This window comes from Zeus faber, assembly GCF_960531495.2.
Source record: "Zeus faber genome assembly, chromosome: 21".
Lineage (NCBI taxonomy): Eukaryota > Metazoa > Chordata > Actinopteri > Zeiformes > Zeidae > Zeus > Zeus faber.
In genome coordinates this window covers 18,477,383-18,505,073 of record NC_137208.1, presented here as the reverse complement: position 1 = coordinate 18,505,073, position 27,691 = coordinate 18,477,383, and the positions used below count along the sequence as shown (strand labels likewise).

Here is a 27,691-nt window from a genome sequence, read left to right as displayed (position 1 = left end):
GGCGGCCCTCATTCATAAACACCCAATACGGAGGAGAATGCAAAAGAAAAGGCTGCAGGGTAAGATGTGGTTATGGTGTCGCTGTCATTTGATGTGCGTCTCCCCGTCGCGCTCCTCTCTCCGCTCCCCACCAGACTGTACCGCTAGTGCCGCGTTCCGTTGAATTGGGAAAGCGGAAAACGTGGCCTCCCGTTAGGAGACGCGCGGAGGACCAGCCGTTTGAGCCGGGATTCCCTGCGACAATTTCGGGGCCGATCAGTCTGGGCCGAATTTGCCGGGAGCACCGACCGAGTAATACACCAACAGGTGTGGAATTCATCATTAACAGTGAACCACGTTCCCTATGCATGGCTTCCATTTGAAACGTGTAATTTCGATCTAAATGACTTTGCATTGTTACGTTAACGTCGATTTGGTTGCTTGCATAATACAGGTGCTTGCCCAAACAAGCGCAACTTCACCGCAGGCTTCCGTGTTTTTTTTCCTCTTCCCCGAACAAAGCCCGTACAACGCATTAAGCTCTGAAGTGTCGGAATGACCGAGTTGCGAGGTCCTCGGGAACGCAGCATAAGCTTCCCCGAGCGCTCGGCGCGTCTGACGTCATCACTCCGTGGTCGCGTCTCGTCTCGTCTCGAGCGACTGATCTCCATCCAATAAATTAAGAAACAAATGAATAAACACATGAACGAATTAAAAATAAAACACGTTTTTTTTTCTTCCGAAAAGAACCTTCGAATGTTTATTGCGTTTATTGCATTTTTCTTAACGTATTTTTTATTTTTTTTACTGATTTATTTATATATGTTTATTTATTGATTTCATGTTTGTCTAATTACTATTGGGATGTTGGGATGTCGTTTCCCTATGTTTGCGTTTCTGTTCGCTGTTATAGCCGCTGAGCAACAGATGTATTTGACTTTTTACTGTATGTTCTGAAAGCCGGAGTCAAATGCATTGAATGCGTCACGCGTACACCCCGATTCTGATTTGAAGTATGTTTTGAACGATTGACGCTGTTTATGTACTCTTCACTATTTTTTGATTGGGCAAAATGTGAGTGAAACTGATAACGTGCTTTCAAAGACAAGGCCAGTGGTAAACAATAAATCCATTTGAAAGCAAGTCTTCGCTCCAAACGAATTATGTTAGATTATTGTATGGGTTGTCAACGTGCTTGTAGGTTGACGTTGTGCGGCACGTGGAATTCACCAGCTTGTCAAAAACGCAAAAAGTTTACTGCGGGCGTCCACGCTTTCCCCGAATATAAACGACGGAGACGTTCAACCAGGCGGCGACAGGCGAGTCCACCGAGTTCCGCCTTGGCCGCGGCATAAAGGACACTAACGAGTGGTTCTCGTTTGACCAGCAGGCGGCAGCGAGAGGCGGCTTCCCCCAAAACACCGCCACGAACCCCGGAAATGACGCACGCTTACGGACTACTGACGAAAGGTTCGACCCCCTTTTTTTTTTTTTCAGATTCGGTTCTTGACGGGTCACTTAGCGGAAGGAGTCGTTCCATTTGTCGGTCCGAGTCTGTCCAAGTCACCGGCTGAGGCGGGAGAGCGCAAAGATGTGTACCCGAGAAAGTATTTGTGGCCTCTTTCAAAATGGTGTGTTTCGGGCATTTTGCCTCGCACCTCGATGTAGCCCTCGGTGCTAAAGTATTTTCAGCTCGTGAGTCGCAGATGCACTCTTTGGCCGGAGGTACTCCCGAATCGCTGAAACGGTTCGTTCGCCGGGAACGAGTCGTACGCCTCTCCCTTGACACGAGCTATAACTTTGACAGCTCCGTCCCGCCACAGCAGCTGGGGAGCGGCGTGGGGGTGCGGCAATCACCGCTTTGTGGCCGACGCCCGCAACGCGAGGACCCGGTTGCCGATGTGCCTCCTCCAGCCCGTCCAACTCCTTTCGGTGGGCCCTATGGGCTGAACGTGACCATATATAGGCTGCAACGCACCGATCCGACCGGCGAAATGTAAACAACGGCCGCGGTGCGCGCTGGCAGCGACGACAGGTCGCTTGTTCAATCCGCGTCGTTGTTTTTTTTAATCCTGAATCTGAATCTACCTATTATTGTTTGTGCCATGTAGTCACGGTGCGGTGGCATTAAAGTGCGAACTCTGAAGACTGCAACAACAAATAAAATACAATAAAACATACAAGGAAAGGAGAAGGAGAGTAAATAAACAGCGGCTCCACCACCGAAACTATGTCATCCGACCAGATCATCGCCATCGTCATGGATGACAAGATCTACGAGGTGAACAAGGAGAAGCTGATCGAGAAGAGCGACTACTTCCGCGCGCTGTACAGCTCCGGCATGCGGGAATCCACGGAGGACCGCGTGCGGCTGCAGGGCCTCAGCGTCCCGGGGCTGGAGCTGGTCCTGGGCTTCATCGACACCGCCCAGGTGCAGGTCGTCCGCGACACCCTGGAGGACCTGATCGAGACCGCGTCGTTCCTGCAGGTCCCCTCCATCCTCCAGCTGCTCCCCTCGGAGATCCGGCCGGAGAACTGCGTGGAGCTCCACGGCCTCGCCGAGGTCTACGGCGCCCGCGAGCTGCGGCACGCCTGCCTCCGATACATGAGCTGGCACTACCACCCCATGCTGAGGCGCCCGGAATTCCGCAGCCTACCCGCTGCCCTGCGGGAGCAGGTCCGGGAGATGCGCATGGAGGGCACGGCCACCCTGGTCGCCATCGGAGACTTCACGCGTCCGTCCGTGGACGGGCGCGACCGGGAACACTCGTGGTCCATGCAGCGGTACGGAGACACGGAGCAGCGCTGGAAGCCCCTGGCCAACAACCTCCCGCCCGATATGATCAACGTCAGAGGGTACGGGTCCGCCGTCCTCGACAACTACCTGTTCATCGTCGGTGGCTACAGGGTGACGAGCCAGGAGATCTCCGCCGCGCACTGCTACGACCCCTGTCGGAATGAATGGCACCAAGTGGCTCCCCTGAACCAAAAGAGGTGACTCGTTTCCCCGTGCCAGTACGCCCACCACCTGATCAAAGTCAGGTTTATTCCTTTAGCCCTTAATCACAGACTCACAGTCCAGTCTCAGAGGGGCTTCACAAGCCTCACAATTTCGCATAGGAATACACGGCCTCCCCCGGTCTGAGCCCTGAAGCCGGGCAAGGGGAAAACTCCCAGAAAAGCTCTACCTCCAGTGGGGATTTGGGTCATCGGTGGGACCAGTCCAGAGCGGTCAGAGACCCCGCGATCCGCTCGCCGGCAGATCCGCCCTGCGTCCGTAGCATTAACGAGGGATCTCTGTAGTGCGACCACGAATGCCAAACCCGCCTCGCTGTTTCTCCTCCGCCCCCAGGTCCAACTTTAAACTGCTGCCGGCGCAAGGGAAGCTGTACGCGGTGGGCGGCCAAGGTCTGGGGACCGTGGAGTGCTACAGCCCCGAGCAGGACTGGTGGACCTGCGTGTCCTCCATGCCCGACCCTCTGGCCGAGTTCTCGGCCTGCGAATGCCGGGGCGTGATCTACGTGATGGGGGGATACACTGCACGAGGTAGGCCGGGGGGCGGGGGGTCTCCTCGGGCGTTTTTTAAAGCCTCGCCCTGCTTGCTCTTCCAGCTGAAGAAGGGCACATCTGCTTGAAACGCCACTCACGGGGGGTTTGAAATGACACGACCGAGGTGCTGACAATCTAGTCAAGCCAATTAGACGTACGCGCTCCAAACCATCCGCTTTATCTTGCCAGTGTTATTTCGTGCTGTTCCCCCCACAAACCACCCTTAACTGTTCCCGCCCCACTGACAGACAGGAACACGAGCGTCCTCCGCTACTGCCCCGCGTCCGACGCCTGGACGGTGTTCCGCGCCTGCCCGGCGCACGTACGCAAGCAGCAGATGCTCTCGGTGGAGGACACGATCTACCTGGTGGGCGGCTACACCCACGAGCTGGGGCCGGGGCGGCGGCGGGCCAGCCAGACGGAGGACATGCTGACGGTGCAGTCGTACAACGTGGCCACGGGCGAGTGGCTGGCGCTGAAGGAGAACGCCTCCAAGTCGGGCCTGAACCTGACCTGCGCGCTGCACAACGACGGCATCTACATCGTGAGCCGCGACGTGGGCCCGCCCGCCGGCCCGGAGCACGGGGTCTTCCTCAAGTACAACGTCTTCTCGGGCGCCTGGGAGGCCTCCAGGCGCTTCCCCTCCTCCCAGAACGTGCTGCTTTGCTCGCTCTACCTCCCCGGCGCGCCGTGCCCGCGGGAGGGAGGCCACCGGAGGCTTTAGAGAGACGGCGTCGACGTAGGTGAACGCCGGCCCCTCCGGCTCCGGCGGGGGGAGCCGCTCCACCGGGTCGGCTTCGCCCGTTAGTGCTGACGGTCGCCGGGTATTTGTTCCGAGGTGTTCCGGTTGCAGGGTCGGAAGGCATGCCGACCGCCGTGCTTCGAGAAACGCCGTGCGGCAGCGGTGTCAGGGCGGCGCGGTCTCGAAATCGACGGGCGACCGTTCGTTCCGTATGTTTACAATGGAAATCCATGATTCACTTCCTTTGACTTCTTCGACACTTTATTCACCCAACTACATCAGAAACATTCATATATACTACATTTCTTAATCTAAAATTATATTAATTACAAAATACATGTGGCTTTGGTTTTACGAAGCCAGCTAGAAGTGTAAATATGAGGAGGAGGGAGCTCAGTTGGGGGCTGATATTAGCACCACGACGATCGCACCGGCTCCGTGAGACGGACGGTGCTCATGTGCCTTCCTCGATCGACGGGGACTTGATCACAAAAAAATAAAAACCAAGCAAGACTACGTCGCGCAGCCGGCAGCTGTTTTATTATTTTTCCCATTTGTGTCCAGCCGGCTACTTGGGTTTACCTTGCGGTTTGTTAACGAATGAATGGTGCGCCTAGAGTGAGAAGGGACGATCTCAGCCCCGCCGAGACGGCGCTCCCTGCTCAGAGGCGATTCCGTAAAAAGAAGTTCCGTTCTTCCAGTTGGATGGAATCTTTTTCAGCTTTACTTTTGGGAACCTCTCTGTTTGTTCAGTTACAACTTTGAAATGTGAGTCAAGAAAATAAAGAGGGCTGCCAGGGATCTGTCTTGGCTTTTTATTTATTTTTTGCTTTTTTTTTCTCGTGTCTATAGTTCGATTTTTTTCTTTTTAAGAGAAACTCGACATATCCAAGAAAAGGAGTGGGCTATTTATTTGGTTTTGCTAGAGAAGTGGATTCTCCAACTGCAATATTGCAGTGGGGCTGCACCCTCCCGCTTCATCTCAAATGTCAGAGTGAATCACAGACATGATCTGATGAGCGAAAGACGTCTTATAGATTATACATTATTTAATAAATAAGATATATATATAGATAGATAGATAAGTGTGTGTGTGTGTGTGTATGTATGTATGTATGTGTATGTAAATAAATAAATACATAAATAAATAGGGGGGGGGGGCTTTTGAAGAAAGCTTATGAAAAACGAATACATAGGTAAGCGAAGATTTGTAAAAGGAAGAAAAAAAGATGAATATTTTTTTTTTTTTAAAAAAGGCTTTGAAAATTTCATAAAAATGTGAAGATAAAAGTGGAGATTTGTAAAAACAAAATTGTAATAAAAAGCGATGATTTTGAAAAATAGACAAGCTAAGCAAAGATTTGAATATAAATAGGGATTTGATAGAAAATAAATAAAACAACAACAACAAAAAAAACAAAAACCACTACGATAATCGAATGATAACGGAGCTTTAATTGGAGATTTTAAAGACGAATTTACAGAGAACTGACCCTGACCCTGAACGCCCCCGATTCTCCTGTGTGAAACGACATATAGAAATCCAGAAGGGGGCAGTGTGTGCACATGCAACATCTAAAGGCAACGTTTGACTTTTCATGCACTGGAGTCCTCATGCATCCAATTCAAGGAGCCCACATCAGGATAATCAAAAAAACGATTCCCCCCCCCCCCCCCCCCCTCCAGAAAACAACATACAATACAATATGCAGTTCTATTGGCTTGGTCCCCGACACACAAACAATAATTGCGATAATAAACTGTGTACTGCTATTATTTTTTGTTTTTTTAGGTGTATTGTCAGTATTGTTTTGCCACTTCAATTCCACAGCGTTACACCGCTAAAAAGAAAATCAGGTTTATACTGCTTATTATTTTCCATCATCATACCATATTTTTTATTTTTATTTTATGGTGTAACAGTTCATCTTTCAGGTTTCATATTGCCAACATTTTGAAAAATTCAGGCTTATTTTCCATTATCCTGCCATATTTGATTCTGTACAGTCAACTGAGGTTTATTGTATAATTTCCCTTTTCCCCCCGGATATTATTTTTTCTTCATTCATATTTCAATTTTTATTCTATTGTTTGTTATTATTACTGCCTATTGTCTGTCTGATTTGAGCTGCTGGGACATTGCAATTTCCCCTCAGGAATGAATTAAGTATCTAATGAAGTATCACAACATATCAACAGATGGAGTGGCCTATGAAGCCGCTTGCTTGTGGATGAGGGTGGCAGGGTGTGGATGTCACGCTGCATTCTGTTTTTGAATTCATAGGGTTGCCGGAGGGGAGGCACCGGGGGGGGAAATTAATTGCATTTGCCGTGGGCGGGTTGGTTGGATCCTTGGTGGGGTGTCAAAATCACACCAAACACAAAACAACACATCGGGTCGGGCATTGGGAAGTAAGCGGCGGCGCCTCTACTACATATATACTGCATAACAAATGGAAAATGCCCTTTGTCTAAAACGCTCACGACCTGCAAGTTCGTGATCACTGTCATGCGTGGGTGAGGGAAACTTTCCAGACGGTCTCGGTCCAACACCGTTTGTCTATTTCCTTTTGATGGTTTTTTTTTCTTTCCACTCTGTGAAGCGTTCATCTAGAAAATGGGGGCGATGTGAGCTGTTGGTGATGACACAGAGAGAGAGAGAGAGAGAGAGAGAGAGAGATAGAAGGGGGATAGAGAGGGGAGATGGAGTGAGAGTCCGAGGTAGAGAGAGCTAGAGAGATGGGGAAATGGGGACGCCTATAAAATAAAAACACAAGAAAGAGAAAGTCTGGTAGAGAGAGCTAGGGAGAGAGAGAGAAGTAGAAAGGGAAGAGAGGCAGAGGTATAGAAAGGGGGATGAGACGAGGGAGAGCGAGAAAGGGGAGGGAGAGAGAAGTGGAGAGAGAGCCAGAGGTAGAGAGATAGTGAAATTGAGAGAGAGAGAGCGAGAGAGAGAGTGAGAGAGAGAGAAATAGAGGCGGAGAGAGGGAGATGCTTGAAGACAAGGTTCACACACCTGATGGCAGACGTGAGTAAGAGAGAGAGAGAGAGACGTTGAGAGAGGGAGAGAGAGAGAGAGAGAGAGAGAGAGGGAGAGAGCGAGGGGGAGAGACAAGGCTCCAAGACAGTGAGGGGAGGGGGAAGCACAGGCACAGACCGTCGCACTCTCAGTCTGTTGCAACACTCGTCCCTGGCGGACCGCGCCTGTCGTTCTGTGGGAGAAGAGACGAGACGAGTGCAGCGTCTGCATGAGAAGCAGGAAGAGAAGAAGTAGAAGAAGAAGGCGCATCAGCGACGAGGACGACATCTGTGTCACCGCAGCCGATGCGGACGATCCGAGCCAAGGCCCGACGACTGCGTAACAACCATCCCCCTCCGTCCCTCCATCCCTCTAGCCCCCACTAAAAAAAAAAGGGAAGGGGACAACACAGATAACTAGGAGGACCTTCTCCCCGACCTTGTCCAAGCCGAAGCATGTGCGCGCCGAGGTACCCGAGGACCTGAAAGCGGACACGGGCACCTGACTGCGCTGCTGCCGCCGGAGCAGGGGAGAGGGGGCAGCGGGAGTCCACAGGGAACCAATATCCCGCCTTCTCCTTCACCCCGAAAAGCCGGGGGGCGTCTCAGAGACAGACCCTTTCTCCGCTTTTCCGCCGACTGACGGGTGGGAGGGGGGGGGGGGAGAAACGGCAGTCCACCACCACCACCGGAGACCATGAGCGAGGGCAAGAAAGGCGAGTTGGCCATCCGGGACAAAGCCATCCTACACCAGCAGAGGCGTCTGAAGCAGGCCACCCAGTTCACACACAAGGACTCGGCCGACCTCCTGCCCCTGGACGGGCTGAAGAGGCTGGGAACGTCCAAAGACCTGGTGAGTACACACAGCCGCATCCACATGTTCCAGGGGGGCAGTCCTGCCCCGACACGGCACCGCGTACTGTAAGTTCACCGCACGCATTTTCAATGAGCCATTTCAGATAGCGGATAATGAGCCGGGCTTATTTTGGCGCCCAAAAGGGGCCCGGGAGGCCGTTGTCGGTGTGCCGCCAGCCGCCCGGTTTGATGCCTTTTCGTGTCTTTTCTCTTGAATTATTTTGGAACTGCCGCGCGGCTTCAGAGCAGAGCAAAGGAAATGATTGAGTTGTTGAGAATGTCAGGAGATTGTAACGGGCAAGAATGAGCACATTTGGTGATAGAGAGGCGACAGAAATGAACACCAATGAGCGTTGTAGAGGATCACATACCTCAAAGCCACCTGGCTTTCCGGCAGCCATGTTTGTGTCATGTCTTGGCCGTCAACCCCCGTGCAATTTCGGGTTGATACACAGGGCACGATCTGGCCACCATTTCGATCTCGCCACCGCAGGAAGTACGTAAAGGAAACGCGTGGGTTGTAAAGATCATGAAAGATTCAGGTTGCGGTGCGCTCGGCACGCAGAGGAACCGCCCTGCCGGGTGCCGTCACGCCCCGTGCTTCTGTGCAAGAACATTCATTCAGACAGGGAGGTGATGCTACTGCGCCTATATCCAAACACTCCGCTCATACTCTATGTAAGTATAGCGTACGCCAGTCCGTTCTTTCCTACCCTACCGGGGGACTCCCTTAATTCCCTTGTAATGATGGCTTTACTCTCTCGACACGGTCCTGGTTCGATGGCCCCCGCCCAGATTTCCCCCCGCAGCTCCTCCTCCAGACTCCAAATGAGAGACTCCCGGTGTTGTCGGCGGCGTCCAAGCTCCGGAAGTGGCAGCGAGGCCTCGCAAAGCCATCCTCGGGCTACGTAGCGAGCGGCTACGACCTTCCCTGCTGCATCCTCCCCTTTTGACGCCCCCCCCCCCAGACGACGGCAACGGGCGAGCGCGGGGGTTAAATCGAAAAAAAACTGCTGTTTGAGGCATTGAATATATGGACCGTACAACGTCTCCGCTAAACGGATAAACGGGGCGGTCAGGTGTGAGGATGACGTGCCCATCCACTTTCTTCCCGCTGCACTTTTGTGCTTATGTTTATCCCCCAAAAAGTGCATGTACTCCATCTTCAAGCCACAGCCAAAGACGACAAGTGAACAGAGGTACGTGCAAACAGCTGCGAGCGCCGCGCCCCGCCAAACAAATTACCGTCACTGATGGAGGGACGCAATTGATATCAACAACACGACAAAAGAAACTACGGGATGAAAGAAAATTCATCTCGGAATCATCCGCCCGCCGCCAATGATCCGCTCTCAGCCTCGCCCCTTCTATATCTCATCAAAAGGACAAAACCCTCTTATAATAATACAAATTGTCTTCTCCCGGAGGAGAGCGTGAAACTCATTTCGGTCGCATTCAGAAACCTGCGGGGGCGCACGCATTGTCACTTCCAACAGCTGGGAACCTTTGGGGGAGGTAGCCCCCCCCCCCCTGATAATCTGCCCTGATTTCTCAGCGGACAACAACAGGAGATAGTAGATGGGAGATCCTCTCGGGTGTATTGGTGGAGGTCTGACAGACGCACAAGACAGCATCGGCCTGAACCGGGGAACCAAGCGGAATCAAATGTACTCTGTTTGGGGCGGTTTTGCGGACACAGATCAGGCCCAAATTTAGACAAAATCACACTTGTAACCCAGACTGACTGAAATGGCCTTTCTCAGTCATGGTTTAAAAAAAATAAAATAAAAAAGATTTCCAGACGGTAGATTAGGGCTAATCTAGGTCTAAGTGAAGGTTAAATGAAACCTGGCCAGAGGCAGGTTTATCTCAGCACCAAGACCGGACAGAAGGAGCTGACTAGTCCTTCATGGCCTTAGTCTCGGACTTCCTAGTCTAGAACTCATTCAATCTAAATCAAGCAACGTCTCAGAAAGGCATTTTTAAATCTGGATTCAGTAGCTTGTTAGGTAGGATTATGTTATTCCTGATTTAGATTAAACCCCCATCTGCGAAACCGGCCTCAATAAATTATCCTTAGAAAAAAAACACTACTGATGCGTTTAAACCCGCTTTCACGAGCCAGACAACTCCCTAAAATCGAGTGATGTTATGTCTGGACACTCTGTGTAGGGGCAGGGGGCAAAGCGCTGCAGCAGCTATAGGCCACTTTGCGGTAACCTGGTTTTATCCTCTCGCCGTTCATTCTGTACTAGTCGGCCTTTGCGGTCCAGCGTGTAATTCAACAGCGGAGCCCGTTATATAAGAGCAAATTTGTTTTTCACTGTTGCTCTCTCTCGCCCAGGGCGCGCCCCCCCCCCCCTCTCTCTCCCTCAGCAGCAGCAGCGGCGGCGGCGGCGCTCCAGCAGCGCAGTGCAGCAGCGAGCGCGAAAAGGGCAAAACGCACTGGGGGTGTTGAAGGGGGAATGTATGGTTTCGTTACAGCCATTTTGAGTAATGGTAGAGAGAGAGCGAGAGAGAGAGACACACACACACACACACACACACCCACACACACCCACACACACACACAGACGTCAAGAGTGTTGTTTGTGCTCTATTATTGTTCAATGTCAAAATCTTGCACTTAAACTGCTTGGTGATGTTTCATATGAGCTTCAGAGAGAGAGAGAGAGAGAGAGAGAGAGAGAGAGAGAGAGAGAGAGGGTGGGAGAGAGAGAGGGAGAGAGGGAGAGAGAGCGAGATGGAGAGCGAGATGGAGAGGTTTCCCATCAACCCCTCAGCTCGGCTTCAGCCAGAGCAGTTGTATAACTTCACCTCCGTCGATGCCCTCCATCTTCATTATCCAAAGCTACTGAAAGAAAGGAAGGAAGAAAGAAGGAAAGAAAAAACAAATCGATCTCCCGGACCTTTCGCCGGCCCCCATCTCGTTTCTCACCACTCGCCAAGTTCCTGTCTCCTATTTGCAACATGCTGTTCCGCTCCACCTGGAGTGAGGTAATTGGGAGTCTCTGGGTGTCTCCGAGTGACGGATGATGGTCAGCGCTGAGCTGAGCTGAGGTGCCGGGAGATTCGGAGGATTGGAATTTCCTCCTCGCCGTTCGGTGTGTTTAAATCTCAAGACGAGAACGATCATTTCCCAAAAGATAAAAATACAGCCTCGAGAGGGTCACCTTCTCAATTGAACATCATAATCATATCGTATTCCAGTCATCTAAAGACTGTACGTCCTCATTAATGCCATCATTTGGCATCTCATGGCATCTCTCTTTTTTATGTTCTCCTCTCCATTTATTAATATTGGATGTCCACCTCTGTCTTCTAATTGCCAGCAGTGTTTAACCGAACATTTTGCCTTCAAAATAATTGTTAGATTTTTTTTAAAGATTATTTATTTAATTATAAATGTATTTATTTGTCGATCTATTTATTTATTGATTTATTCATTTACTTGTTTATTTGTTTATTTATTTGTTTGTTTGTTTGTTCATTCGTTTTCTTCTGTAAAAGTGTACAATTATTTTTACAAAGACATTTTTTAAAACGGTTATTTTTATTTTATTTTATATATATATATATATATATTTTTTTTTTTTAACCAGGTTTATTTGAGCCGCGTGGATAAATCACAGTTGCCTCGAAAAGTAGCGGAACACAAACGTCGCTCAACGTGATCGAAGGACTCTTGGGATTTTGCCGCCATCTTCTGTCATTAACACCAGGAAAATAAGGGCTTGTGAGGTAGCCTCATCCTATCCCTCTATCTTCCCATCACTCCGATTCTCTCCGTCTCTCTCTTTGTCATTTGAAGCTGAGGCAGGAGGCGTTCTTGTGTGTGTGTGTGGGGGAGGGGGGGGGGGGGGGCAGGAAGCTAAAAATACTCAAGGATAACAACGCAAACAACAACCCGCCGCAACGAGAGGGAGGGGAGCGGGAGAGAAGCACGGGGCTCAGATGGAGGGATGGTGAGAGGGGGAGAGGGGTTTAGGAGGAAGAGGGAGGAAGATCAGAAGCGCGGCAGTGAGACAGCAGACGATGCGAGGGAAGAAAGGTGGTGTTCCTTCAGAGGTGCAAGGCGTGAGACAGAAAAAGGGGAGGTGGTGGCGGATGTGTGTGCGTGTGTGTGTGTGTGTGTGTGTGTGTGAGAGTGGAGGTGTGGTGGGCGGGCAGGAGGGGTGGGGGCAGCTGTGTTCCGGGTGCACCCTCCTGGCCTCGGCGTGACAGGAAGACAGCCGCCGAGGAGCTCTCCATCAGAATGAGAACGAGAGTATTAGAAACCACTCACGTGGCCGGGGGGCTGGGGGGGTGGAGTTGGGGGTGGGATGGGGGGATGGAGTGGGAGACAGCAAGGGAGAGAGAGACAGAGAGAGAGAGAGAGAGAGAGAGAGAGAGAGAGAGAGAGAGAGGGAGAGGGTGAGGTTCCTGTTGCAGTCAGATAATTAGTCCACATGGCAATTAGCCTCTCAGCTCACCCAGAGAGTGGAAATGACACAGGGAGAGAGAGAGAGAGAGAGAGAGAGAGAGAGAGAGAGAGAGAGAGAGAGAGAGAGAGAGGGAGGGCATGCCACGACAATGAGAGCGTGCATGTCAGTCGGTGACACTTGGCTTTCCATCCCACTGGCAGAGGACCGGTTTGGACTGGAACGCCGCGTAAGCGGTCAGAGGTCAACCGCGGGATTCCCACCAAGTGCAACTCAGCAGCCATCCACTAAGCGTTGGAACATAATAGGGAAACAAACAAGAAAATGTTGCTGCGTGTTCGTGTGTGTGACCAGTTTAATCCCAAATCCTTTCACACGTTATCGTTCCCCAAACGACGCAGCCCCCTCTGCGAAGAGCTTGCTTCCTTAAACCCGTCGCCCAAAGAACGACGGATAAGCAGCAGAGAAAGACTGCAGTGGGACTCACATTTTCACCTCATTAAAACGAACGTAAACCGAGCACTAATCATTAACCCGATGGCAGAGAAGTCATTGCTGTCACAGTGCCTTCTAGCTCATGTTTTTTTGAGAGCCGACACCGGCGGCCAAAGTGTCGTTTCTCAGACAAGCGGCGACGGGAAGTTCGTCTCTTTTTTGGAGATCGGGCTCCTCCCTAGCGATCTCGGCCGGAAGATCCCTTCGATTCTTCCGTCTCCTTCGTTCGCTCGATTCGGTCGGCGTCGGTCCGAGTCGGAAGAGCCGGTTTCGGCTCTTGGGTCGCGAATGGGATTCTCACGCAGAAGAATCGTTTAATCCACGGCTGGTTTCGAAATGATGGGTTCATCCGCATTCAGTGCGCGTGGTCGGTCGGCACGCGACGATGCCTCGCCAATGAGGAACAAATTGGCCAACCACGGACGGCGCGAATTTGCTTATATAATGTCTGACCGACCCCCATTACATATCCCCATTAGTTTCCCTATGAGAAAGCTATGAAATTGAAATAGTATCATCTGCTTATGAGGGGGAAACAAAGCTGCAAAACATTGCCTTCGGGTGAAGGGAAAATGTTGTGAGGAAAGACGATACGCCGATAGGCTTGTTTCCCTTTGACCGTGGAAACTCTACACGTTAACATGATTTCCTGGCAAGCCGACCCCGGTGTGGACGTGCAGGTAACGGGGACTGACCAGCAACAAATGCCCACTGTCATAGATCACACGAAGGGAGGGAAGCGGGGGCGGGCGGGCATGACAGTCCAGAAACAGAGGACGGAGAGTAGAGAGAGAGATGGCGGAAATTACATTGTCTTCTGCTGGCTGTCACATTCAATCTACTCTGCTCCCTCTTCTTCCGGGCCGAAGGGAGCATGTGGAAAGAAGGGGGGAAAAAAATAAAAAATAAAACACTGATGGAAAAACAGTCACATCCTATTAACAGCTCCCAGAACAGAAACGCTCACTTGAAACGCCATCACACACTAGCTCCGCCCGCCCTCTCTCCTGAGCTTGTCTGGAAAAAACTGGCCAGATTATGTTAATCCACCTGGTAATTTCTCCACACTATTATTGCCCGCCTAGAGTGCAGGGGGGGGAAAAAAAGGGGTTTGCTAATGGAATAAGCTTGCAGAAAATGTGTTCTGCCGTCGCGCAGATTAACTCCAGCTGATTCGTAAACGGGCTAAAGGCCTGAGTAATAACCTGAACGTGTGCATTTCCTCCCGAGATGCCGTGATGATTGCGCGCTGAGAAGGTGCTTGGGAGTTAAGGGCCTGTTCCGCCGTGTGAGCCTGGGCTGGGGGACTGAAATAAAAAGCTCTCTTTGATTTCTATGCGACCTTCTGTACGTTTTGCAGAGCCAAACTTCCGGCGGGGGAGGCAGGGTAGTCGCGTTAGCTCGGCCGGCTCTCGCCTCGACTGCTCATCCGAAGAGTGACGTCAACCAGGAGGGTCTGTTTACACGCTTCATCCTTGACTACTCATCCGTCGTTCTCTCGTATGCACGCATGGCTTCCTGCAGCTGTTTAATCCATCTCCTACTCTACAAACTGTCTGGACTTTACCAAACGCTAGAACTTATCTCTATTTATGTTATCGGATCTGTTCTTCTCAGATTTTATGTTATCATAGCTGTAACCCAGTAACCACTGCCAATAATTGCATTGCCTCTAGTTCAATCGAGTTATTTTGACTAGAGTGGTCCCGACTGAAAATTGAAGTCAAGGAGGCTGGAGGTGCTGATGTCCGTCAGGGTGACGGGTTTGAAGGTGATTGACGGGTGGAAAGTGTTCTACAGCCACTATTCATTTATAAAGACGTGTGGATCTGCCAAGATATTCCTTCATGGAAGCCCGCCGACGAAGGCGTAACTTTAATGCCTCCAATTCGATAAAGATTACTTTGACGAGTGTGGTCCTGACTGAAAATTTAAGTCAAGGAAGATGAGGTCCGATGACGTCTGTCAGGATGACGGTTTGAAGGTGCTTGTCGGCAGGGTGCTGTGAAGACAGTGTAAGCGAGAGATAAAATACCGGCTGCTTGGCGAGGCGAAGAGGACAACGTGTCAACCGCAGCGAGCGGAAAGCAGAGCGGCAAGCGGAGCTTCGGCGTGGTCCGGAGCGGACCTTCTGATTGCATTTGATTAGCGGCGGATGTCAAGCGGCTCATTATGAAGAGTCCGGTTCCTCTGAGAGCTCCCGCCGAGCAGAGAGAGGTCGAGGCCGTCATCACAGCCCATGCCATTATCCAGTCAAGCACTTTGGAGCCACAGCTGGAGAATGGAGAACAAGGGGGGGGTCGGATGCTCTACACAGGAACAAGAAATTGGGCGGATTGGGCGGCGTGATACACTCGTTATGGAAGAACAAATCGGTGCTTTGGCAGATGGTAAGAAAGAAGAGGCCGGCACAGGAAAGGTGTCGATGAAAGAGATAATATTTCCAGCGGTCGGGGTTAGGGTTCGGGGTCAGGCATGTCCACGCATGAGGTGACAGCCACGCCATGAAGCTCAGGTCTTGTTTACTTATTCATTGCCCATCTGGCTCTCCATCGCACCCCGCCAACTCAGTTGCTCGCTTTTTCTCGCCCTGCTCTATATTTTAGTGGTCTCTCTCCCTCTCTCCCTTTTTACTTCCCCCCTGCAATGAAGCTTTCCTTTTTCCCCATCTTGAAGGAATACTGAGCAGGCTTTACCCCCCATTTTTTATGTGTTAGGTAGCAATGTTTAATCTTCACTAGAATCTTAAAGGCGTACCATGTGCCTTTATGCCTTTAAGATTGTGTATTCATACCCTGACAACCATTTCCAGCTCAAGGAAACTGTGACGTTCGGTCTTTTTATTGTCACATCCTGCCTCACCGAGAGCATTTTCTAGGCTTTGAAAGTAACCCAATCAGAATTTAATTTCATTGATTGTCCGCTCAAAAACAAGGTCCAGATAAAAAAAATAAACAACACAAAATGAAAACTTTTAAGCAGAACAATCATTTCATAGCATAATTCTATTTATACAGACACATGCAGAACCGCCAGCCGTGGCAAGACACTGCGCGTTCCAATTTCTTTGGGCTGGAAAACCTTCCATTAATCCAGCAATGACCGCAGTGGCCCTCCGTCCTTGGGAAATAAGGGCAATAATGGTACCTTTTAATAGATATCTAAGAGGTGTGTGGTGAACAAACCGATAGAAATGACTTATTACGGAGAACGTTAGCCAGTCGTGCCGGAGCTGGAGCGTAACCACTGCAGCTGCTTAAGTTCAATCCAATTTGCTCCGACACCACCCGGCGTGTGCCCCTGCTTCTCCAGTGCACGACCCCGTGTGTTTCTGAACTTAATGATTCATGCTGGCCATATACACAATGATGCTAGGGATAAAATTCAAGTGGGAGTGATCTCAGGCAGACCGTTGGTTTTCACTGGTCAGGATTTGGGTGTTGGGTGATGGAACAGGGGGCTGGCAAAACAGGGTGAACATGAGCAGAATTTCTTGAGTTGCCCAGCTAAGATCATGAAGCAAAGTACTTAATAGGTTTTAGCTGACTTCTACATTGTATGTAGAAAAAAAAAAGATGGCTCCCATGACAATTCTATAGCCGGGGGACAGGGTGTCCATCCATCCATTAGAAAGATGTCTGAGCGCAGCTTGCATTTGTGGTTGAATATGGCCGTCATCGTTGGCCTTTTTAAGAAACGATGACCTCAGAACACAATAACATAATGACCAAAAAAACAAACGTCATCAAAAGCTTCCCAAAGAGTGAGTGAATGTCTGCCATGTCTCTCAAAAAGACATTAAAAGCTCCTCATCTCCATTTGCTCCAGGGGGATCAACCCCGGCTTTAAAAGAGAAAATGTATCTACATGACAAGATATATTTAGCTTTGGACCCACCAAACGGCTTGCGTTCTTGCAAGGTTATTTCATCATATCTCAAAGGATCTTTAAACAAGCTATTTTAGACCAAATTTCTCTCCTCAAAGATGTCTTATAGTGTGGTGTTTGTTCACTCTGCATGAATTAGTGATTGTGAAACTTTACAGAATGGTGCTGTGGTGTGGGAGTGGGATGGTTTGAGCAGCCACACCTGACCTGGATCTAGGTGATTGGGTCAGGGTGGCTGCATACCGGTTGCTCATTGGTTGGGCTAATGAGCAGCAGGTTAAAACCCCCATCTTCACACTCAGTCAGGATAGGAGCCCTGTCATGATATGTTACATCTGCTCCAGGCGAATTCCATAGAGCGCGCTCTCTCTCTCTCTCTCTCTCTCTCTCTCTCTCTCAGCTCTCTCTCTCTCTCTCTCTCTCTCTCTCTCTCTCTGTCTCTCTCTCTCAATAAACTGATGTCTATGAGCCATCGTCGTCTGTATCTCTGTGCGGGAGGGCCCTGGAAATGCCACTTGGGTGGTATGTGGTAGGCGGAACTACCACAGGTGCATGGTTAAATAACATTACATGGTTTTTGGTTAATAAGCAAAGGTCTACAATTGTGTTGGCAGAGTTGGCACACTATTTTACGGGAGATACCTTGTTTGCTCTCATTGAGTTATTTTTGTTTCATGCAATTTGTTTTACTCATACATTCCCATTAATTATTATTTGACTCCGCTGGTGTTGGGTGACCTTCTGTTTACTCCGTCTGAGCAAGCTGACTTCAGTACAATACAGCCATTACTGTCAGCGGCGCTCCAGCGATGTGATTATTGAGGCGAAGCTGAAACATTATTTGTTTGTGTGGTATCTTCCAGAAAGATCTTCCGTCTTGCGCTCACTGGCCACCTGTTGCTCTGAAAGGGAGGTGGACATTTTCTTTAAACTATCTTTAAAAGTAATAATATATCTATCTATCTAATATATATCTATATTGAATATATACAAGGGAACCCTGTAACTGCCCCAAGCCTAACCCTGTCCTAGTGCAAAAAGGTTTAACTGTGTGAATACACATGGAGCCTGTGTTTGGAGATGAAATGGCAACTTAGAGAGGACCCTATTTAGGAATTCAAAGAAAGAGACAAAGAGAGACAGACAGACAAAGAGATCCAAGTGGTAGTTGACCATTGTCTATAAAGTAAATCTTCCATTGTCCAAGTCCTGTCTTTGTGACTCTGCCAACTGGCTCGTAACAAAGCTTCTTCCATCTGCTTTCAGCAACCACACAGCATCGTCCAGAGACGGCTCCTGGAGGGGAACATCCCCCGGGGGATGCTGGGCGAGGCGCGGGACCTCAGCGGCAGGGTCCGCTCCCCGCTGGCTGACTGCAAGGATGGTGGCGGCGACGCGGAGGAGAGGAGCGAGAGCACGGCGGATGACTCCACCGAAGAGAGGGAGTCCCCAGAGGAGAGCGAGAGGAGCCTCCGCTCCGACGAGGAGGACGACAGCAGCGAGGCCGGGGCCAAGCAGACGCCCAACAAGACGGAGGGGACAGGCGATGGCCCAACTCTATTGGCCGCCCTGCTAGTACAGTGCAAGGTTTGGACTCCATGTCTTTTCACTGCTGCATACAGTGTCTGAAATCTACATTGAAAGAGAGAAACGGTGGACAGGCCCATTCCGCCTCCTATGGCTCATCATTTATTCCCTTCATTTAATGTTTTTCCGTCTGTCTCCACGGCCGTCTGGCGGAATGTAGTTTCATTAGGAGCTTCGCTCCCACCCACTGCCCTCACAAAAAAGAAGACACAACTCACACACTAATGGCTCGTAGCACAGAGTTCATCCAATTAATTCAAAACAGTGACTCAGCCATGGCTGTGACTTCACAGTAGTACTTTCATGAACTACCGGCACAATAAAAGTTGGCTGATTGGAATTGTAATAAAAAAACAAAAGTCAAGCCCGCTATGGTGACGCAAAGGAGACAAAAACCATGAGCAGACCCACAGGGCACTCCCTTATGCCACACTTAACTACTTAAATCTCTCTTGGCACACACTCACTTATCACTCAGGGATAAGTGAAAAACAAAAATGTTGTGAGTTGTTTGTATTTAGTGAACCAATCGGAATCGCCAATTTTACGCTACATTGCAGAGATTTTGCTTGGTCCTCAATTATCACCACCAACTACCAAAATCACTGCTTTTTCAGGCCATTTCTACAGACGATTGTTCATACTCCACATATGAATCCCTTGACATATATACATACATACATCTTTGAGTGTTTTACACACAATGAAGCAAACAGGCCTACCTTAATGCACAATCCAAATCGTTCTCGAAATTTCAAATCGCATGTACCAGTTAAAGCCAGAGCGCTTTTCGTTGTTGTTCGGGGTTTGGAAAACGGTAACGCACAGAAAGCGGAGTTAGGCAAATGCTGCTGGAATTGAGCGGCAAATGGGAGCTTTTTATTCCCATGGTCCATATCCAACACAGAAAGTAAAAGAGCTAATAACTGAACAGTCGGATGCAGTGTTGACATTGACTGGATGGGTGGAATGACAGCAACACCTCTGGCCCTTATTGGGCGTCAATCTACAGAGAAGTACGAAAATACAGCCTCCTCCACCCCACACACACACACACACACAGACACCTTAGGGAATGGATGGATGTGAACAGCGAGCAGGCGTTAACATCAACATCAGCAGCCTCAACATCAGGCGCCTGAGTTGGAGCTCTGAATACAGAGGACAATGTCTATTCTAGGAACAGTCTCTGAATCACACTTTAATCACGGCTTCCAGGTTCCCCGTAAGTTAGTACACAAGGCACCAAGTGCATAGGCATGGGGATCACAGGAATGCGAATTGGAAAGGCCATGCTGAAGAACAAGAACCTTACAGTCACTGCTGGTAGGACTAATGGAGTCAAAGCAGGTGGGGTTGGTAAATCCTAAAAATGGGCTTTGTATCGGCAGATACTGAGGATTTCAGGGGTATTGTGCCAACTCTAGTTTTTTGTCTGTTTAGAGAGAGAAGAGAAGAATCTTTATTTGTCACATGACCGCACTACGACAGATGCATATATATACACACACACACACACACACGCTAGTTAGAGAAATCAATACAACGACGAAAGCAGATTTATTCTCCATTTTCTGCCTGGTGTTTGAAAACGTCAAGCACCACTTGTGTGTGTATTTTTAAACTAGTGGTCCATTATAGACTTTTCAGGGTGATTCAGCATTTCTCTTTTTACTTAGTGTTCTTTTTTGTCCCCACATCAACTTATTAAATCCAAAGTGCTCCCAAGTTACTTATGTCTACTTTGGCTATTTTTACGCTTCAGAGAGAAAGGGTTTGGGGGTGTGAATGGCGGGGGGTGGGGGGGTGGGGGGGGAGGGGGTTCAGCACCACAGACACAAAAGAAACAGGTTGGTCGGCCTGCTGATAAGCCTGTCTGCCTGCAAGGCCAAGATAGTGCTCGGCTGGCCCCGTATAAAGCACGCAGGAACCAAACAGGATAATAGACGAGTGCCGACAATGGCTCGAACACGTTCGGTGTGAAGCAGTTGAAGGAATACTGTATCTCGCAGTCCAGTGAGTATAGCAAGATTATGTTGGAGAAACTGTGGTTTTCTCATTAACTATTTTGGGGGCGGTGTGTTCTGGAAAAGATGTTTAAAAAAAGGAAATAAATATTTTCACATTTTCTTGTGGAAGTACAAGCACAAGACTGCGGGGGCTGCAGCATATTGCTCACATCACATGCATGCATGCAGAGCCACCATATGGCAGGAATACATTATTTAGTCTTTCCAAAGAGGCTTCACCTTTCCAATGGTGAGGGATGACACCTGCTTAATGTATGAGCTGGTCGTGTGCCCAGGCATAGAGTGAAAAGAGAACTTAGTGTGAAAAGCGGATAATTAGGGACAACATCAAATGTCACAATATTCTTTTGACATATTTGTCAAAATGATATTGTGACATTTGAATTTGTCTCTCGATAGCAATACTTTGGTCAAGGCCGATGATTTGGTCAAATGACAGGCCTGAAAGTCCACTTTAACTATATTATGATGACCCAAAATGCCATCACAATTGTGGGTTCACCTTAATGTGTACTTCCCCATTTCCTGTGATGAAAATCAACTGCAGCACGATGGCGAGACAGGGAACACAGGAAAGGTCACGATAGAAAGATCACTGGCTTTGGATGCCTTGACTTCCCTTGGTCAATTATCGGCCTGGGCAAAGATCACGCTGTACCATTATTGTATTTTAGAGTGCACAGTTATTCAGATGACTGATCGGTTAACCACATAAATGATGAGTACCATGCTTTTAGCACGTCCTTCAAGGTAGCACGGTGGTTAAAGTACACAACTGAACACTGCTGAATTGGCATCGTAGAGGAAAAGCTGTCAGCAAAAGCAGCGATCAATTTAGGGAATACAGCACAATCTACTCATAAAAAAAAATTAATCTCTGAAAGATGACTTAGGTATATGTTACTGAGTAGAAGTAACTACTAACCCGTATAATCCTGAATTCTCATTATTCGTTTATTATTTAACTATGACACAGTGCCATTATATCACAGCGGAACCTGGGTTTAACGCTCCTGCGCTCTGACAAGTAATCAATGAAGATTTGAATGTGAATAAACAATGGCATTCGACCCGAACAAACTACCCGAGGAACACTTTTACAGATAATTGGTTAGTAAACACCTCATAATGAAGTACTAGGGAATTTGCCTTGTCCGCCAAAAAATGGATCAACTATTGACTTGGGTTCTATATTCCAATTAAAGAGTCACATGCCAGCCGGCCCGCTTCCCCGCACGGTAGTGCTGACAACTGGAATTTGCTGAAAATCAAACAGTTTCAATGTCAATTGTCAATGGGAATGCACATTGCTTGTTCCCTTTTGCATCCGCAGTGCTGTGAGACCGAAGTCAAGGCGTCCATCGACACCGGCTGCCAACACAACCACATCTCCAGCTCCTGCTGTCAGAGGCTGGGGTAAGAAATCGATCCTATGCCGCCGCACGCACGGGCCTTAACAAATACTGTCGCGAGGGCTCGGTCCCTGCGTTGGTACACGTGGATGTGTGTTCACACTAAAACACACGTGTTACAATGAGTACATTGTAATGTGCGTGTTACGAAAAGTTCAATATCCCTTTTCCTTATCTTTCAGGCAAATAGATTGTGTAAGGGACAATGCGCAGGCAGCCGGACATTAATGCAAAATAATCCCCGAGAGGGTTGCGGAGGGGTTCTTGTATCACTCTGAAGGGGGTTATTTTGTGATAACGACTGAACATTATCCCGCTTATTACTCGGTGGCTTACTAAATAAAATAATGCGTTGGGATGTAATATTAATTTGAAATTATTTTGTAACTAGTATGCCTAGTAAAGAGCTTCACTAAGAAAAACAGTCCACAACAGCGTAGTCCAAACTTTGTCCTACATACGACTAAGCTATGTGCTGTTATTAATGTGAAATTGGACATATCCGCATATCTCTTTCTCGTTTTCCATTGTAGTTTTTAAAAGGATGGACATAAAACCAGGCGGTTATTAACAGACAGACATTAAGAAGGAATTGACCGCTGTTGTTGACCAATCAGCATGGAGTATTGTATGTATACATCTAAATTATGCATCTCTTGTCAGATTGGTACCTGATCAGGAAAAGGCACCGTTTGGACTCACCAGCACAGTGAGGGGTTTGCAGCTGCAGCTGGGAGCACAGAGGGTCCAGTGTTCGGCTTACGTCAAAGGTAAACACTTTGGGGGAAAAACACGCCAAAACCATGTAGTTGCGGTAAAATCCAGAAAACACGATTTTCCTCAATTTGTAGTTCGGGGTGGAATTTTTCTGGCTTGCCAGCGGTAAAGCAAAGGGGACAGTCAGCGGCCGCCAAATGGAATCATTTTGAACGAAGCGGCCGGTTCACAGAGCAACCTCATCAGCCGAGCCTAAAGTGACGTGTTGTCACGCCCGCTTTGTTCTTCATGCACGGTTGCTCTTTCAAAAAAAAGTCCTAAAAAGGTGTTGCTGTTGTGCTGTCTGCATAACCACTACTCACAGAGCACGCTGACCGTTTCCCCAGTCGAGTGAAGTAGCCGCGCAGAAGTCCATTTTGACGGCGAAAATCCACGCCGGAGAGGAACTCAAGACTCCTCTAAGAAGTTCAAATCCATACAAACCAATGCATTTACAATATATACGTTGCTCTTCCAGCCGTTGGCTACAACCATTCTGTGCTTCATCGTGCTTAACGCAGAGCGCCGCTTTGACCACAAGTTAACTGTCATTCGAGCACTGAGCCAAGACCTTGACCTTTAAATGAGAGAACTACTCAACAGCTCCACTTCTTGACAAAATGTTCTCAAAATTATGGTAACACACACAAACACACACACACACACATTGTGTCAAAAAAATAAAAAATAGGGATTATGCTGTGCTGATGTTTATAGATACATTGAGTAATTTATTGCCTGTTATCAAACATCAGCGTGACTTTTACAGGTCGGTTTGAATCTCCTTATTTCTCTCTCTCTCTCTCTCTCTCTCTCGCTGATTTATTATTTTATCTCTTTTTCAGAGGATGAAGCGTTTGAGCTCTGCCTGGGTCTCCAGACTCTGCTGGAACTCAAAGTAAGGTCCTCATTATCTTTGCAAACATAGCCATTGCGTCTCATCGTTCATCCTGTTAAATTTGTAATGATGATTTGCTCTACGATGACGCAGAGACAAGTCACAAATACCCTAAGAAGTAGAGGTAAAGAAAAAAATAATACCGGCACATCAGGGCTCGGCGAACCGAGCAACGATTGTCCACATGGCAAGTTTTTTTTTTTGTTTTTTTTGCATGTTGCACCGATAACAGTTTGTGAAAGCCAGGAGCGAAATTGACTTGGCATTTGCAGAGAAGCTTTTGGACGCTATGCTTTTTCACACAACGTGCATTTAGTAGATTATCGTCTAAAAACGGACCGATTCTTTTTTTTTTTTTTTTTTAATCAGAGAAGACGTCTTAGTTGAAGAAACCCCAACATAGGCACACCTCCACCCGCGCTAAGCCGTCGGAAATCTGGCTTCCGTTTGAAGAGCTTGGGTTGGGGTCGATCGTCTTGTCTGTTAAAAGCTGATGCAAAGGCTTTGAAGACTGGAAATGGGCGTCACATCCTGGCCTACGCTGAAACCCGAGCGCCATCAAACACCTTACCTTAACCTCATTTCGAATCTTACAACCCATGCAAAGCGTGGTTTGCATATACATCAAAATGTACCCGGGCTACCATCCTGCTCAGGAATTGAAGGTTGCTTACAGAAGAGCCAAAACCAGAAGATATATTAACAAATGCTGCGAAACCCTTCATCTTACAAGCCACGCCGATGTAAGATCTTTTTTTTTGGACAGGTAGCGTCACTTAACATAAGCTTCCCAGCCTTCCGGGGGAAACCAGAGAAGAAATAAATATCAAAATACCGTGTTTATGCAAAAATAAACCGGTAGTCATACAATACAAAACTGTGCCTCGAATGAATGCCGGGGTGGGGTCGACCCGAACAAATAAAAGCCTGCCTCAAATACAGACCGAGGGAAAGACTGATGGGAGAGGTGGAGCTCCGCATGGGAACGGCGCCAAAGCAGGAGGTGGTGCGTTCAAGGGAAACTCGGGAAAACTGTAATTCCCCGGTCGGATACCACCCCAAGTGTGACCTTTTGGGGTAGCTGCTAGCTTTTTTTTTTTTCCTCCTCTTTTTTCCACCATACATGTGTTTGCATCGCACGGCACCTGGACGAACGTTTGATTTAAAATTCATACTAAAATATGATCAAATAAACATAATAAACAGAGGGAATTAGAGATAAAAGCCTGCCTATAATATAAACCTGCTTCTAATAAAGGCCCGGTACCCTCTGTGGTTGAGGTAAATAAAGGCCCCGGTCACTATTTGAGGAAATGCAGTATCTTTGAAGAACTATCACAGAGACAGTTCTTCCTCTACATTACCCTATTCACATTTTGAACGCATGCAATGGACCAAATCAAATGTGGACAAAGTGCTGTGCCACTGAGGATGGCCACATATTGGTCCTCTAGCTACAGACATGTGCTTATGTAACGGTGACAATGCAATTCCACTCCCCGCCCCCCTTTCTCCCCTCACCCCTCAACACAGTGCTGCGTGGACTTAAGTAGTCGGGTGCTGAGGCTCCAGGGCTCGGACGAAGAGCTGCCCTTCCTGAAGCCGCCGCACGACACCAACGAGAACCTGTGAGGACGTGTCCTCCGGGCTCCCGGCGAGCTGGGGCTGCACGGCGAGCGGCACTTCCTGTCCACTCACGCTGTCTCACACTGCCAGAAAGTGGAAGAGCGTTCCCAACCAACCCCACCCCCGATGAATCTTGAGTTTATATCATTGTCTTGGATTATCATGATTATCTCCTCTATTAAATTAGTCTAGTTTAGGGAGCGGATGGCAGCCAATTATGTGGACAATCAGGTCATTTTTCATGATTATATTCTTAAATCATTTGTTCTGTTGATCTGCTCGAGTCCGCTTATGTAAAAAGTCACGAGGACAAAGAACACAATGAACACAATGCATAGTGTATGTGATTTGATCGTAAAAAAGTAAAATGATTGGTCCGTCCAGTGCAGTCTAATAGAAGTAATACATTTTAACCCCACCCCGCAAAGTGCTCGTACTCAGGTTGGCCTTTCAAATCAATGGGCTTGAATTGTTTCTTAGGTCTTATATAATGAGGCGTCTGTCCGGCCAACTTATTAGGAGACAGGGCATGGAATCCTGTCTAGAATTTGGGAAGACTGCTGGAGGCAAAGCCCACCCCCCCCCTCAAAAAAATGCAATTCATTTAATTGCTAAATATGGAGGCAGTGACGTTGGCCTGGAAAAAAAAAAATCGTTTTTTGTTTTTTTTCACTCATCATTTGCCGATAACCTTTGTACTTGAGGCCAGCCTACGATATCGTGAGTCGACGCGAGTGACTTGAGGGGATATCAAAACATTCCATCTGCATGACTGTAAAGTTCTGCTTTTGTACAAGTCTGCATGTTTGTGTCAAGGAAGTGGGGTGGGATACGTGTGTGTGTGTGTGTGTGTGTGTGTGTGTGTGTGTGTGTGCGTGTGCGCGTGCGTGTGCGTGTGTGTGTGTGTGTGTGTCGGGGGTCAAAGCGGGGGCTTTCTTGCGCGACGTGGCTCGTGTTCCACACAGGACGCCGGGTCTCATCTCCCCGAGCGACCGGACTGAGCTCTGGTCCGAACCGACCGGACAGACGCAGAGAGACCCCCCAGGTCTTTCTCCGCCTCCTTGAGAAGATTTTCAAAAGGAGCGGCGCTTCGGCGTCGAGGCCCCGGACTGAGCTAATGTTTGTTCGAGCAGCTTTCCGGGGGCTTCTCCTCAGCCCTGCAAAACGTTCTTTGAAGGAGGCCCCCCACCCCCCACCACCCACCCCCGTCCCACATTTCATTTACTTGTCAAACTCAGAATTTTAATTGCTAGGATCTTCTCTTTTACGAGGGACAAGGAATCAATAGGCACTAGACTATTTCCAGTGTATAAAAGGAACGACTTCAAACCCCCCACCCGCCCGCTACGATGCCTCCTGACTCCCTTGTACCCAACGTGGTTGCTTAGTGCGGGGAATCAAGCGGTGCCTCCGGTTCACATTGGAGCGGGCCCCCGCGCCCTCTCGACGACGCCCGGGCCGCGCCACGCCGCGCTTTTCCGTCGTGCCGGAGTGTCCGTCTGATCTTCCCGCGGTTGCGTGTTTGACGACGGGTCGCCCCCCCCCCCACCGCCGCCCTCCTCGATGTGTCTCGGTGAGCGAGCGGGGATGTGATGTAGGGAGAGAAAGTTTTATTTTTGGTGTTTTCTCCTTCTGAAACAGTATTTTCTCTGCCTATTAAAGAAACATGTATTCTGTCTAGCTTTGTTTACAGTTATTCCTCATTTTTAATTTGATTTCGCTGAACGACTGACCTTCCCTTTCTGGCTCCTGCGCTTTCTTGTTTTTGCAGACCGGGCTCTTTAGCAGTGGCTCTTTTTGTTGTGTGTTTTATTACATCACGAGAGTGCTCTCCCCCAGTCTGGACTGCAGCAGCTGTACGCGTCCTCCGCTGGTACACTCCTGTTGAAAAATAACCTTGTCACGTCCGCGCAGAGAAACTCAGATGTTCCCACAGCACCGGGGGTCCTGCGGGGCTGACTCCTCTGACCACTGAATTCCCCAGTCTCCCCGTGCCGCCCCACCCTCCCCATGTTAATTTATAGCCCTTACAAAGAGAGTAGTCACATGTGTGCCTACGGATACCAGTACAGACACACACCGGGTATACTCCCAAGGCAGGTAAGGAAATTCGACGTCACTGGAGCTACAATGTAAGAAACTAACGAAGTGCGAATGGCAAATCAGAAGGTCGCACATCCAATAAACCAGGGTGTCCAAAGGCATTATTCGTCGGCCTGGGTGTCTCTGCGTCCGATCGGGATTTCACACTGGGTTAAAGAGGGTTCATCTGATCAGATCCGTCAGACGGTCCCACATGCATCTGTTGCCGTGAGATCTCCCTGTCACCACAATAAGCACGGCACAGGAAGATGGCGTCACAGGAACAGTAAATTACAGGGCCGCTGGTAAGAGGCAGCCCCCCCGCCACCCCCCGCCGGCCCCCCTGCCACACA

The 27,691-nt window shown here is 48.9% G+C and overlaps 2 protein-coding genes across 2 annotated transcripts; both read left to right on the top strand.

The window, feature by feature from the left end:
- Positions 1-1,594: 1,594 nt before the first annotated feature.
- klhl42 (kelch-like family, member 42) lies at positions 1,595-5,002 on the top strand. The gene is made up of 3 exons (XM_080022603.1): positions 1,595-2,973; positions 3,332-3,525; positions 3,777-5,002. The coding sequence occupies exons 1-3, from the start codon at positions 2,210-2,212 to the stop codon at positions 4,250-4,252; spliced, it is 1,434 nt and encodes a 477-aa protein (XP_079878729.1). The 5' UTR covers positions 1,595-2,209; the 3' UTR covers positions 4,253-5,002.
- Positions 5,003-7,985: 2,983 nt separating this feature from the next.
- Positions 7,986-26,936, top strand: nrip2 (nuclear receptor interacting protein 2; the record flags this gene model as incomplete). Its single annotated transcript, XM_080022121.1, has 6 exons — positions 7,986-8,141; positions 18,214-18,534; positions 21,898-21,980; positions 22,640-22,746; positions 23,578-23,630; positions 25,164-26,936. The coding sequence occupies 6 exons, from the start codon at positions 7,986-7,988 to the stop codon at positions 25,260-25,262; spliced, it is 819 nt and encodes a 272-aa protein (XP_079878247.1). The 3' UTR covers positions 25,263-26,936.
- Between the last annotated feature and the right edge of the window lie 755 nt (positions 26,937-27,691).

Coding starts and splice junctions, on each gene's coding strand:
- klhl42 (XM_080022603.1), top strand. CDS start 2,210: ATGTCATCCGACCAGATCATCGCCATCGTCATGGATGACAAGATCTAC. Junction 2,974..3,331: donor GCTCCCCTGAACCAAAAGAG/GTGACTCGTTTC, acceptor CTCCGCCCCCAG/GTCCAACTTTAAACTGCTGC. Junction 3,526..3,776: donor GGGGGGATACACTGCACGAG/GTAGGCCGGGGG, acceptor CCCCACTGACAG/ACAGGAACACGAGCGTCCTC.